General features: G+C 50.0%; 1 protein-coding gene across 2 annotated transcripts; it reads left to right on the forward strand.

Moving 5' to 3' along the window:
• Positions 1-498: 498 nt before the first annotated feature.
• On the forward strand, positions 499-10,734 carry RHBDD2 (rhomboid domain containing 2). 2 transcript variants are annotated; one of them, XM_072640249.1, is made up of 4 exons: positions 499-865; positions 2,565-2,972; positions 8,565-8,715; positions 10,039-10,734. In XM_072640249.1, exons 1-4 carry the CDS (start codon positions 646-648, stop codon positions 10,394-10,396), a joined length of 1,137 nt encoding a protein of 378 aa, XP_072496350.1. In that variant the 5' UTR covers positions 499-645; the 3' UTR covers positions 10,397-10,734. The 2 variants fall into 2 exon arrangements, with proteins under 2 accessions (XP_072496350.1, XP_072496349.1); XM_072640248.1 differs by having other exon boundaries at positions 553-865; positions 10,289-10,734.
• The last annotated feature ends 652 nt before the right edge of the window (positions 10,735-11,386 follow it).

Raw genomic sequence — 11,386 nt, forward strand, 5'->3', positions numbered from 1 at the left:
TTTCTTCGTTGCCCCCATCCACAGCCCCTGGCATACAGTTGGCACTTAATACATGCTTGTTAATTGGATAACCACTTGTAGAGGACATGGCGGCAGGGATCCTCGTCCAGTTATGAGTGACCTGGCACACTGTATGTTAATTACTGAATATTCTTAATATTAAGAATATTCAACTTTGAGATCCTGGGATTTCATTTACACCCTCACAAAATCACTGCTCACCTAAACCGATCCTCGAGTCTGTCGCTAGAGGACGGCAGGTGCAAGCGCAGTTCGTGGAGGACGGGCCGGGAGCTCGCCCCAAAGCAGGGGCTGCTCAGGGTCCTCCGTATCCTGGGGAACAAAGCCTGCCCTCTCCCTCACCCCCGCCCCGCCCCCGCGCAGGCTCACCAGCTCCCTCAGCATACACAGCCGCGACGCTCCAAGCCGAGCCCCCACCCCAACTAATCCTGCGCATGCGCATCAGCCATTCGTGCGCAAGCGCCCCAGCCTGCTTAGCGCGCGTCGCTCCAGCTCCTAGGAGGTGGAGCTTCGGGGCGGTTTCCTCCCCCCCCGGTCGCCAGGGCAACGGGCCCGGCTGCCCGGAAGCAGACCAAAGGACTTGGAGCTGAAGGCGGAAGTGGTCGCGGCGCGAGCTCGGGGAGAATGGCGGCGGGGGCGGCGGTGGCGGCGGGGGCGGCTGCCGGGGGAGGCCGGTGCCCCGAGGTGCCGTCCGCCTCCTTCCTCACGGCGCTACTATCGCTGCTCGTGTCCGGGCCCCGACTCCTGCTGCCGCCCCCGCCGCCGCCGCCCGGGGAGCCCGAGGTGCCGCTGCCCCCGTCGGGCCTCGCCCTGCGGCCTGCGGCTTTGCGGCGAGACTGGGAAGGTGAGAGAGCCGTCGGCCCCAGCCGGGCTCCGGGCCCCGCCCCGGGGGGGATCCGAGACCCTTTCCCCCACTCCCGCACCCCGCCCTACCTCCGAGCTCCGCCCCTCCCCCACCCGCCCCCGAACATCCACGCCCCGCCTCCCGAACCCCACCCCGCCGCCGCAGTCCGCCCCCCTCCCCCATCCAGCCACTCGCCCGCCCGCGCCCCTCCCTTCCCCGCCATTCAGACACCCCTCCCCCACCCGACCACCTGCACATTCCCGCCCCTCACCAGTCCCCTCCCCCATCCCGCCCTTCCCTCTACCCCAGAACCACCTCGTCCTTGTCCTTCTCCCATTCCTATTAAGCATCCATCCTTGGTCCTGTTGCTGCCTCCTCCCCCTCTGTTACTCCTTCTCCCTTTCATTCATTTGCTCCTTCCTTCTCTCCCTGCCGCATCCCTGCCCCTCCCCCAACCCCCCCTGCCTGTCACCACTTAACTACTGGTCCCCATTCCCTGTGACCTCCTCATCCTATCCGTGCCCCTCCTTTATCCCGGCCGCATCCAGCCCCACTCGCACCGTCTCTGCCTCTGTCACCCACATCCTCCCTTTCTTCTCGTAGAAATCAGAGCTAACCCTCCTCTTCACCTCTCTCCCGATAGCACTTTCCCCTTCTCCCTCCCCCACCATCCTTTCCCGCTTTCCACCTGTCTCCCCTTAGGAGGTCCACTTCATTCCCGTCTCTCACGAAATCATCACTGCCCCTTCCATTCTTTTGCCCATCCTCAGCTCTGAAAGGACTGAATGAGTAGGAGTCCATCTGCATCCTCCCTTCCTGTGCAGGTACCTGTCATCCTCTTCATCCTAGAGGTAGGGGGTCCTACCTCACCTAGGTAGTACCTAGCCAAGCCCTGACCTGAGCACTTCTGCCCTTTCCACATTTACAGTTCACACCTTCCTGATTAGAGAAAGCAAGAGTTTTGGCTTAAAGACAACCCCTGGGCAGTAGGTTGTTAGAGGGAATAAAAATTTAAAGGAAATAGGGAATTCTTGGTGGATTTTAAGCTCCTATTTTGTCTAAGGCTTTTTGAGAAGGGCATCATTTGCTATTCCTTCTTCACATAAATCCTTGTCCTAGCAAGAAGGCCAGTGGACATTTGCAAGACTGGACCAAGCACTCCAGGAACATGTGTAGTATTCCCACCTATACCACTCATAAGTATTTCTCCAGCCTTGAGAGCTGCCACATGGTCATTTTTTTCTTCCTTAAACAGCTGCTGTGTGAGGAGAGGTAAGGATAACCTCAGCTGAGGAGAGGAACACACAAAGGGCTAAGTGACTTACTCAGTACCCCTTGAAGCAATCTTAATTAAACCTCCTGCCCCTGGGAGGTAGGTCAGCATCAAAACTTTAAGGGGGAAAAAAAAGACAGTAAAGCGTATTGCAAATCCAGCGTTCCCTGTACTCAAAATATGGTTTGCCGCACTTGAGGCAATTGAAGTTCTTAGAGATGGAAGATTTGCTAAGTCCTGGACAGAGGAGGGCTTAGTTCTTAGTTCTGCCCCTGCCTCCAGTCCTCAGTCACAACTGGGCCATTGCCCTTGTATTGATTCCTGATTGTTTTTATTGCCCACCTGCTTTCCTGGGTGGGCTATAACCCGGCTCCCCCACTTCCAAATAGCCCTGCCCTTGTCTTCCTAAACCAATTGCCTTCTCAGTTTACAGGCTGATAACCTACATTTTGGTCTATGAGCATCCCCTCTCCTTGCTCTCTGGCCTCGTCATCATCTGGCGCTTTGCTGGCAGCTTTGAGAAGAGCGTGGGCACTGTGCGCCACAGTTTCTTCACCTTGGTCTTCGCTTTCTTTTCTGCCCTTCTCTTCGTCCTGCTGGAAACCCTCTGGGCTCTGGCTGGCTTTGGAGGAGTAGAAGACCCCAGGGGTTTCACTCCAGTGGCTTTTGCCATGTTGGGTGTCAGCTCCATCCGTACTAGAATGAGAAGAACTTTATTCTTTGGGGTCCCCGTCTCTGCCTCGGTGATACCTTGGCTTCTGTTATTTGCCTCCTGGTTTATTCCCCAAACCTCTTTCCTCAGCAACATCTGTGGACTCTTCATTGGCTTTATTTGTATCCTTACAAAAGGGGGACTTAGTGAAAAGTGGGGCAAGCCAGTCTGGGTAGATAGAGCCTGGATCGTGAGAGAGTGGGCTGAATTCTCTGACACTTAGTATGCAGCCTGGAGCAACATTTCACCACCTGGAAGACAGGCTTTACCCGGAATTGATGAAGGTAGCTGATAATAAGAAGAAAGATGGGAGGCAGATCTGAGGGAGCCCTGTCAGTAAGCATTTAGGAATTGCCTCTTAAATACCAACTACCATGCTAGATAATGATGAACCTGCTCCAGTTCTCAAGGAGGTTCTGTTCTATTGGGGAGACAACGTGTACCCAAATAGGTGACTACCAGGAGAAGGTGTCAGTGGACAAAGGCATCAGGAAAGACATTTTGGGGAAGGCGCTACTTGAGATTTTCAGGAAGGGAGCCCAACGAGTAAGGAGGGCGTTCTCAGGAGAGGGAACATGCCTGTGGGATACAGATGCCCATTTGGACTGGACCATAGTCCTGTATTTATTTACTAATTGTGTTTACAGTTAGTCTAGAAAGGGAGTCTGTAGTCAAGTATGAGGGGCCTTAAATGCCAACCAAGAGTTTGCATTTGGTCATAGAGGTAGTAGGGAGTCAATGGAGCAGGAGCAGACCTGTGCTCCATACTGATCACTGTGGTGACAGTATCAAGTCAGCAGCCATTTATTAAGTTCCTACTGTGTGCCAGGTACTGTGCTGAGCGCCAAGTTTAAATCAGGTGTCTGTGTTTGATCCTGAGGGTAACAGGGAACTATTGCACTCTAGGAAGATTGGTTTGACCACTGAATAGAGGTTGAATGGAATGAGAATAGGCTTGAGGCAGGGAGACCAGCCAGCAGACTGTTGCCGGATTAGGTGATTGGGTGGGGGCAGCCTCCAGGGAGAGAAGGAAGTAACAAAGGTAGAAATGACAGGATGAACACCTAATGGATATGGGTGCAGTGGGAGAGGGAGGAGCTGAAGCCCACACCTGGGTTTTAAGGCTGAGTGCCCAAGAGGATATTGGTGCCTTCTGAAGTAATAGAGAAGTTAGGGAGAGGGAAGGGTTTGGGGAGAAAGGCATTGAGTTCAGTTTTTGTCATGTTGAGTTTAATTAAGATGTCTACTGGACGTTTAGTTTTGGCAGTTGGAAGTAAAAAACTAGAGGTCAGGAGAGAGATTAAGAACTGGATTTAGATTAGAGAATTATCCACATAGAGGTGATAACTGAATCTTGAGATGATGAGATGGTCAAATGGGCTGATATAGAGGGGAGAAGAGAAGAGGGCCTAGGACTAAGCACTGGCAGACTCTCAAGGTTAGTGGGTGTGACTTGGACATTGATCCTGGAAAGGAAACCCAGAAGGGGTGGTGTCATAGAAACCTAAAGAGAGGAGAGTCAAGAAAAACAAGATAGTGTCATGCCAGAGGCTGTCTATGAGGATAAGCATTTTAAAAAGGCTATTGGATTTGCTTAAGAGATCATTGGTAACTTTGGAAAGGGTAGTGATGAGGAATACTAGAAAGCAGAATGATGAGATCACAAGCCAGAATCCAGAGAGTTACAAAGACATTGACATCGAAAGAAAAAGAAGTGGAAGCACTGATTGTAGATGGCCTTTACGAGGAGTTCAGCCACAAAAAGAAAGAGAGCCACAGCGGGGCAGGTTGGATCAAGTGTGGATTTTTCAAAGATGGGGGAGACTTAACCATATTTATAGGCAGTAGGGAAGCAACCAGCAGACAAGGAGTGATTGAAGATTAGTGAGAGAGTGGGGATGATGGAAGGGGTGATCTGCTGAACAGTGGAATAGAATGGGATCTCTTGCCTTGACAAGGAGAAGGTCTGCTTGGGGATGGTGGCAGGGAATGTCTGAGTGATGTGAGGTGGAGAGAAAGGGAGAAAAGAATCATGGAAGGTTTGAGGAGCGCTAGTGAGGGGGCTAGTGAACAGAATACGGAGGTGTAAAAGGATTGCCTGGTTCACATATAACATCAGTGTGTGGTAGACCCAGTTAGCACAGTTTTGTCTATTTTTCCAACTTGGGTCACATGTGAGCACGTGACTAGAGGCAGGAAATAGTGGAAGTAAGCTCTTTGATGGAGGACATTGTCCAGTGTACTGGTTCACCCAGCGGCTAGAGTGAGGAAGAGAAAAAGGGAGAGCTGGTGCCAGACTGATGGCCTGGGAAGAACTGAGGACCCCAGGGATTTGAGGATTGTAAGGACCAAGAAAAGGGCTTCGAGTTGAGAAAGAGAAGGAAAATAACATTATGATTAGATAAGGGAACTTGAAAACCCATGAACATGGATGTGAAACATTTGTGAGCGATGGCCTGATCAGGGGTGTCATCTGCTGTGGTGGGCTGGAGAAGTAGGGCAGGAGTTCCAGGTGACTTGGGAAGTTACGCAGTTTGAGGGAGTATGTTGAGGTCCCCTAGGATGAAGAATGTAAATAGCAGAAGGGATAGACTGGATGTAGGGAGACTAACGAGGAAGCCGTTCAGATAGTCCAAGTGAGAGGTGATGAGTAGTCTGAATTGGGGTGGTAACTGTGTCATTGGCAATAAAAGGACAGATGAGAAAATTGATGAGACTTGGCAAATGGTTGGATAGATGTGGGTGGGAAAGAAGACAGAATTGAAGATGATGCTGAAATTTCAAAGCTGGGGGACTGGAAAGAAGGTGGCATTCAGCAGAAGGTAGGGAGGTCGAAATGATCTATTTGGACATGTGGAATTGGAGATTCCTCTGGGACATGCAGAGCATGTGAGTGGCTATGCACAGCTGGCTATTGAGAGTGAAAGTCTTTTCCAGGGAGGTGATAATTGAATCCATAGGAGCTGATGAAATGGGGGGGGGGGGGGGGGACAGAGATATGGAGAAGGAGGAAGGGAGAGGGGAAGAGAGACAGGGAGGAGATATAGGTCCAATACAGGAGAAAGAGAAGGCTTGGCCGGACAGGAAGAAGGACCCAGTTTCCAAGAGGGAGAGGAGAGTCAACTGTGTCACGCTGCAGAGAGGACAAGAAAGATGAGGCCTGAGAAAAGCCACTAGCTTTGGCAGGGAAGAGATTGTTGGTAACCTTGGCTAGAGCAGTTTGAATTGAGTGAAGGGTGGGAGCAACATTTCAGAGGGTCTGGGATGAGAGAGAAGAGCAAGAAAAAGCAACAACTAAAAATTTGGCTTTGAACTGAAGGACAGCGAGGGGATAAGAGCTTGAAGTGGGGGTGGAGAAGGGTGTATTTATAGGCTGCAACGATAGAGAAGTTATTAGCAAGAGAATGATTGCAGGGTCACACTGCCACAGGAGAAGGGAAGAGATGGGATCCTTCTATGAAATTAGTTTTTCCAAGACCTTTCACCCTTAGAAATCACCAAAGCTCATTTCGTTGTCAAGGACAGAGTATGCAGAGGCCTCTGCTTCTCCCTTCTTCCCCTCTAGAAAGCCTCTTAACAGCTAAATTGGCCAAATGATATTGAGGTGTTTTAATTGCTAATTTCATAAGCAAAAGCTATTTGGGGGTCCTCAGTAATTTTTAAGAGCAGAAAGGGGTCCTCGGACCAAAAGATTTGAGATCTGCTGTTTAGGTAGTGAGTCCTGACTGCCTGATGGGGGATGAGAGGTCACCACTCTTCCCTCTTGAACTGGAGTTTGCTTTTGTACTGCCCGATGGAACAGGGGGCCTTTTATCTGTGTGCACCAGACTCAGCTGCTAGCTATGCCCCATCCTAGTCTAGCTCATCTCTCCCTATTCCTCACAGTTGGGGGAGGTTAAAATTTAGCAGGTAAACTTGCAGTCTAGTTGGGGGCACATGCACGTAAATGATTTTAATACAAGTTAGAATATAAATGGCAAGGTTCAGTGGATAGAGAGCCAACCTCAAGCTTGCAGGACCTGGCTGATAGTCAAATTTTTGACATACTCCCCATGTGAGACCCTGGATGTGTCATTTACCAATGCCCTAAGACACTAAGATGCAGAGAAGTCACCAACCTGATTCTTCATCTGGAAGCACTCCATCCCAGTGAAATAACAGGTCTAGCCCCTGTCCGAAGGATATGAGAGAGATAAGTGGCATTTGGAGAGAGTTTGAGAAGGGAGATATCAGAGAAAGCCCACACAGAAGGTGAGGGCCTTTGAAGAATTTCTACAGCTAGAAATGGGGGTGGGAAGGAGAGGGCAAGTATGCCAAACATGGGAGATTGTGTAAGTGCAAGGGCATCAGGGCAAGTGCCAGGGACAGTGAAAAAAGCCTGGAGGCCCTTGGGAAGGCCTGCAGTGCTGAGACTTTAGCGATTTTTTCATAGGTAATTAGAAAGGGCTAATGCAAAGTAATGAGTAATTAGAGGTACTCATTGGAAAGTTTACTCTCCATTAATAAAATATTTTAAAAATACGCAGAAGGGAGCAGGTACACAAGCAGGCAGGGCACTATTGGAACTGCCATGTTAAATGTAATATGTACTTTTAAAAAAAGCTGTATGGAACAGTGATTCACATTTTCACATTTAGTCCTCTTACTGTGCTTTGCACATGTAAATATACTGATGTTTCTCAAATTTATAATAAAAGAATTTTTTAAAGACCTTGCCAACAGCAGTGTTTAGAGAAAAACCATTTAGGTAACTTGTAATAGACCAGGTGAGAAGGGGACAAGGTTTGAGTGAGGGGCTGTTCTAGCACAGTTAGAGCATAGATGTAGACTTGGAAGGAACTTTGGAGATGATCTAGTTTAGCTTCATTCCTAGATGAGGAAACTGAGGCCTCTACAGCATCACTTGGCTCAGAGGATCCAGCCCAGGCCTTCTGACCATACGTCACACTACACTTAGCCAGCCAGTGTTCCTGTGGTTTATTCTGTTGATCCGTATCCCCATCCTCTGATTGTCCCCAGTCTCTCCCAGCCATGATCCAAGCCCTTAGTCATGACAGTTTTTTAGAGAAGGAGTTTCCTGCCAGTTTAGGTAGACGATGCAACCCCAGGTTGAGTCAGGGACAGGCAGCTAAATGGAAATACAATGTCATGGTAGCTGGAGCAGCATCTTGCTGACTGGGTGGGAGTTCAGAGGAGCACCTCCCTGGCCAGTACCTGGTGGGTTCTGGAATGGTTCAAGTCCATTTAAAGATACAACACCTTGCGTTGGCTCCATGGCAGTCCACTGGGGGCCCTGCTGAGTAGGGCTGTTAGAGAAGAAGAGGAAGCTTCGACCATCTCTCTGCCCGGCTCCACACCCTAACATGTGATTCCTGTGCCAGCACTTAGAGGGCCAAGCAGACAGGTTCCAGCTGATTATTGTTGAGAGAAGACATCCCTTGTAGACATGGGAGTCATAGCACTTTGTAAACCTTTAAGTCAGGGTGTCTGAGCATCTAGAATTTCATCCTGTGCTGTGAAGATGATCCTCACTCCACAACGTGGTAAATAAGTTCTCTAGGGAGTACTGCTAGGACTCCAGGGGCCGGTGGAACTGCTTGAGGCCCCTTAATCTGCTTGAAAACACTAAATCAATGTGAGTGATCGTCCTGGGCTGGGGAACATTTTGGGGCTTCCGCTAGACGCTGCCACCATTCTTAACCCTGCTGCTTCAGATGGTCTTGGTTACTGTTCGTGTCTTGATCTCTCTGAGTCAGTTGCACTGAAACTAGATCAGAAGTTCCCCTTCAGTCTGTTGAGGCGGGCCACGGTGCTCAACTATGTTTCGGGATCTTCCGTTGAAAGAAGAGCTATCCAGACCAGGAAGTAAGTACCTGACCTTCCAGTATTGTTCCTAGAAGGATTCCTGAGGTCATGGCTTCCAGGCTGTGGTTGATGTGGTCTCTGGCTAAGGGGAATGGGATGGATGGGGAATATGGGGCCCAGCTGTGCAAGGATAGCTTAGTCTGTGATGAATCTCATGAAAGTACCTTGGGGGAGGGGGCTCTGAAAGGGAGGGGGGAACGGAATCAGAATGAAACTAATCCTAGTGGATGAAGCAGGAAAAGGCCTGAAGTTTGTGCTGTGTCTACCTTCCTCTGGAGCTACCTCCAGCTGGGCTGGGCCAGGTTGGGCCATATGTATCCCTGAGGAGGACAAAAGCCATGGTTTCAAGGCAGGTGAGGGGACAGGGGAGAAAGTGCTTTCCCAACAACTTCCTCCCCTGTTCTGATCCTCTCTAGGCTAGAATACTTGGGGGAGTTTTTCTTCTGTCTCTCCCTAGCAGCAGCTCTTTTTACAAATCCTGCCGAAAGAGCCAAGCAGGTGTACCACTTCTCACTATAAGCCTGCCATGGTGGGCCACATGGGAGTGAGTGGTCAGCTCCTGGACTCAAAGACCCTGGCCGAGTTCAGGACTCCTCGTTCCTTATTCCCCAACAGACTTTGGCAGCTCCTGGAGCCCTTTGCTGGATGTGGGCCATGAAACCATCTCCCTGTGGGAGCTGGGGAGGGGAGTAAGAGCAAAGCAAACTTGTCCATGTTCCTTCTGGTTCCTAACTCTAGGAATGGGCCTGGAACGAGGAGACCATTAGAGTGGCTGGCTCCAGTTAGGTTTGTAGCTGAAAGGTTGTTCCTGATCCTCCTTTTTCCACAACCAGAAACTGGCTGAACATGAGTGGGTTGAACTTCTGAGTGGTCTCAAATTCCATTCTCCTTGACCCTTGTGAGGTATTGGGGCTCATCAGCTTAGTCGCAAACCCTAAATCCAGTGACCTGCCAGTTGCTGCTCCCACTGATTCATGGGACCTTGAGGAAGCCACCACCTTCTCTGGGCCTCTCTCCCCTTAAGGAGACCGCGTGTTCTCTACATTTGGCAATGAGGAGTAGTCAGTAAAAATGACTGTAAAACTCTACACTCAGCAAAATACTATATAGATGTAGATATATCTGTGTATATCTATGCCTATATATAAAAGACCTGGGGTGCTGGCATATATATACATATATATGTATGTATGTGTGTGTGTTTGTATTAAGCCTGAATATATATTCCAGCACCCAAGGGCTTTTTTTCCTTTTCTTTTTGGAGCTGTTTGTACTTATCAATGTCAAATGTAATGACTACTTCTTTCTCTTGGCCCATTTTAGGATTAATCCAGTCCCAGGATCCTACCCTACACAGAGTTATCACTCTTACCCCATGCCGACCCTCCAGGTCATTCAGATGCAGCAACATGACAGCACCCAGAGAGTGGCACCCTGGCCAAACAATGATCCTAGGAGCCCACCTGCCCCACCTCCCTACCGCCTGGCTTCTGGCCAGTTTTACGTGCAGAGCCCCTCGGGCCTTGCTCCTGTCTCCTCTAACTTGTACCCCGCTGTCTCCCGCCCTTCCCAGGGGAGCTGCCCGCCACAGCCTCCAGTCCGCCAAGGGCCAGGGCAGCCGAGCCTGGGCGACAGCGCAGCCTCAGCGCCCACGGAGGGGTCAAGGGTCCAGGTGCAATGACGGGCTGTCAAGGAGAGCGGCCTCGACTCACCACGTCTGAGGCCTCGCCCGGTCCGCAAGGAGACTTCCTGGCGAAGCCGGCGCAGCAGCCCGTCCCTTCTGGGCTCCAACTCCTGCGTGCTCACTCGTTGCTCCTCTTTGATGTTCTGTGTCATAGCCCTTGTGAGTGTGTACTTTTGCCCTTCATTTCTCAGACCGTCACACCATGTTCTCCCAACCTTTTCTGACCTAGAGCTAATGAGCTTGGTCAACATAAATTTTATAGTAAAGCATGATCCCTGCGAGTTTGGACCAATGTACTGTGTTAATTATTTTTTATTAAAAATATAAAGATCCAATACAGGTGCTTGACACTTGTTTTCTTTCTTAATGGAGAGGAGAGCTGGAATGTCAAGCCCTGGCCAGTGCTTTAAAGGGGCCCAACGGACACCCATAGCCCTCTTTGTCTTCTAGGTGTGGTTCCCAGAGCTACGTTAATACAAGTAAAGTGCCCAGTCCTAAGAAAGGAGTGGTTCTCTGTTTGCTCTAGGCTTTACTAGCTGCAGTTTTATCTTCAGGGGAAGGCTGAGAACAGGAATCCATTTCAGACACTTTCCTTTGATTAATTCAGACTTGTTTGTCTTATTAACAGTAGGTTGTTTTCTTCTCATCTAGAGAGGAAGTTCTTCCAGGATTGGAGAAGGGAGGTAGAGAGAGGCACCTACAGACTTGTAAGGGTTGAAATTTGGCTGTAGAGCCTGTTAGCTGAGACATCTACCAAAGGAGAGAAGCTTCCATCTTGCTGCAGGGTCTGTTCTAGTCTACCAGGATGTGAAGTAGAGGGCCTTCCAGGTGAAGCTCTTGGATAAACAGTTTTCGGTTTCCTGCACTGACTTGCTTCAAGCCAGGTGAGCTCAGATGGGTTCTTGGTCATCCCCATGTGGATTCCTTATTGGACTTTGACTGTATTGATGGAGAGAGGAACACTAGCCATGGTGGGGAGAGACCAGG

This window comes from Notamacropus eugenii, chromosome 2, assembly GCF_028372415.1.
Source record: "Notamacropus eugenii isolate mMacEug1 chromosome 2, mMacEug1.pri_v2, whole genome shotgun sequence".
In the NCBI taxonomy this organism is placed as follows: Eukaryota; Metazoa; Chordata; class Mammalia; order Diprotodontia; family Macropodidae; genus Notamacropus; species Notamacropus eugenii.

What these genes read in the sequence shown, in the direction of transcription:
- RHBDD2 (XM_072640249.1), top strand. Translation starts at nt 646, where the DNA reads ATGGCGGCGGGGGCGGCGGTGGCGGCGGGGGCGGCTGCCGGGGGAGGC. An exon ending in TTTGCGGCGAGACTGGGAAG is followed by an intron (nt 866 to 2,564) that starts GTGAGAGAGCCG and finishes TTGCCTTCTCAG; the next exon opens with TTTACAGGCTGATAACCTAC. An exon ending in ACTCTTCATTGGCTTTATTT is followed by an intron (nt 2,973 to 8,564) that starts GTATCCTTACAA and finishes CTGCTGCTTCAG; the next exon opens with ATGGTCTTGGTTACTGTTCG.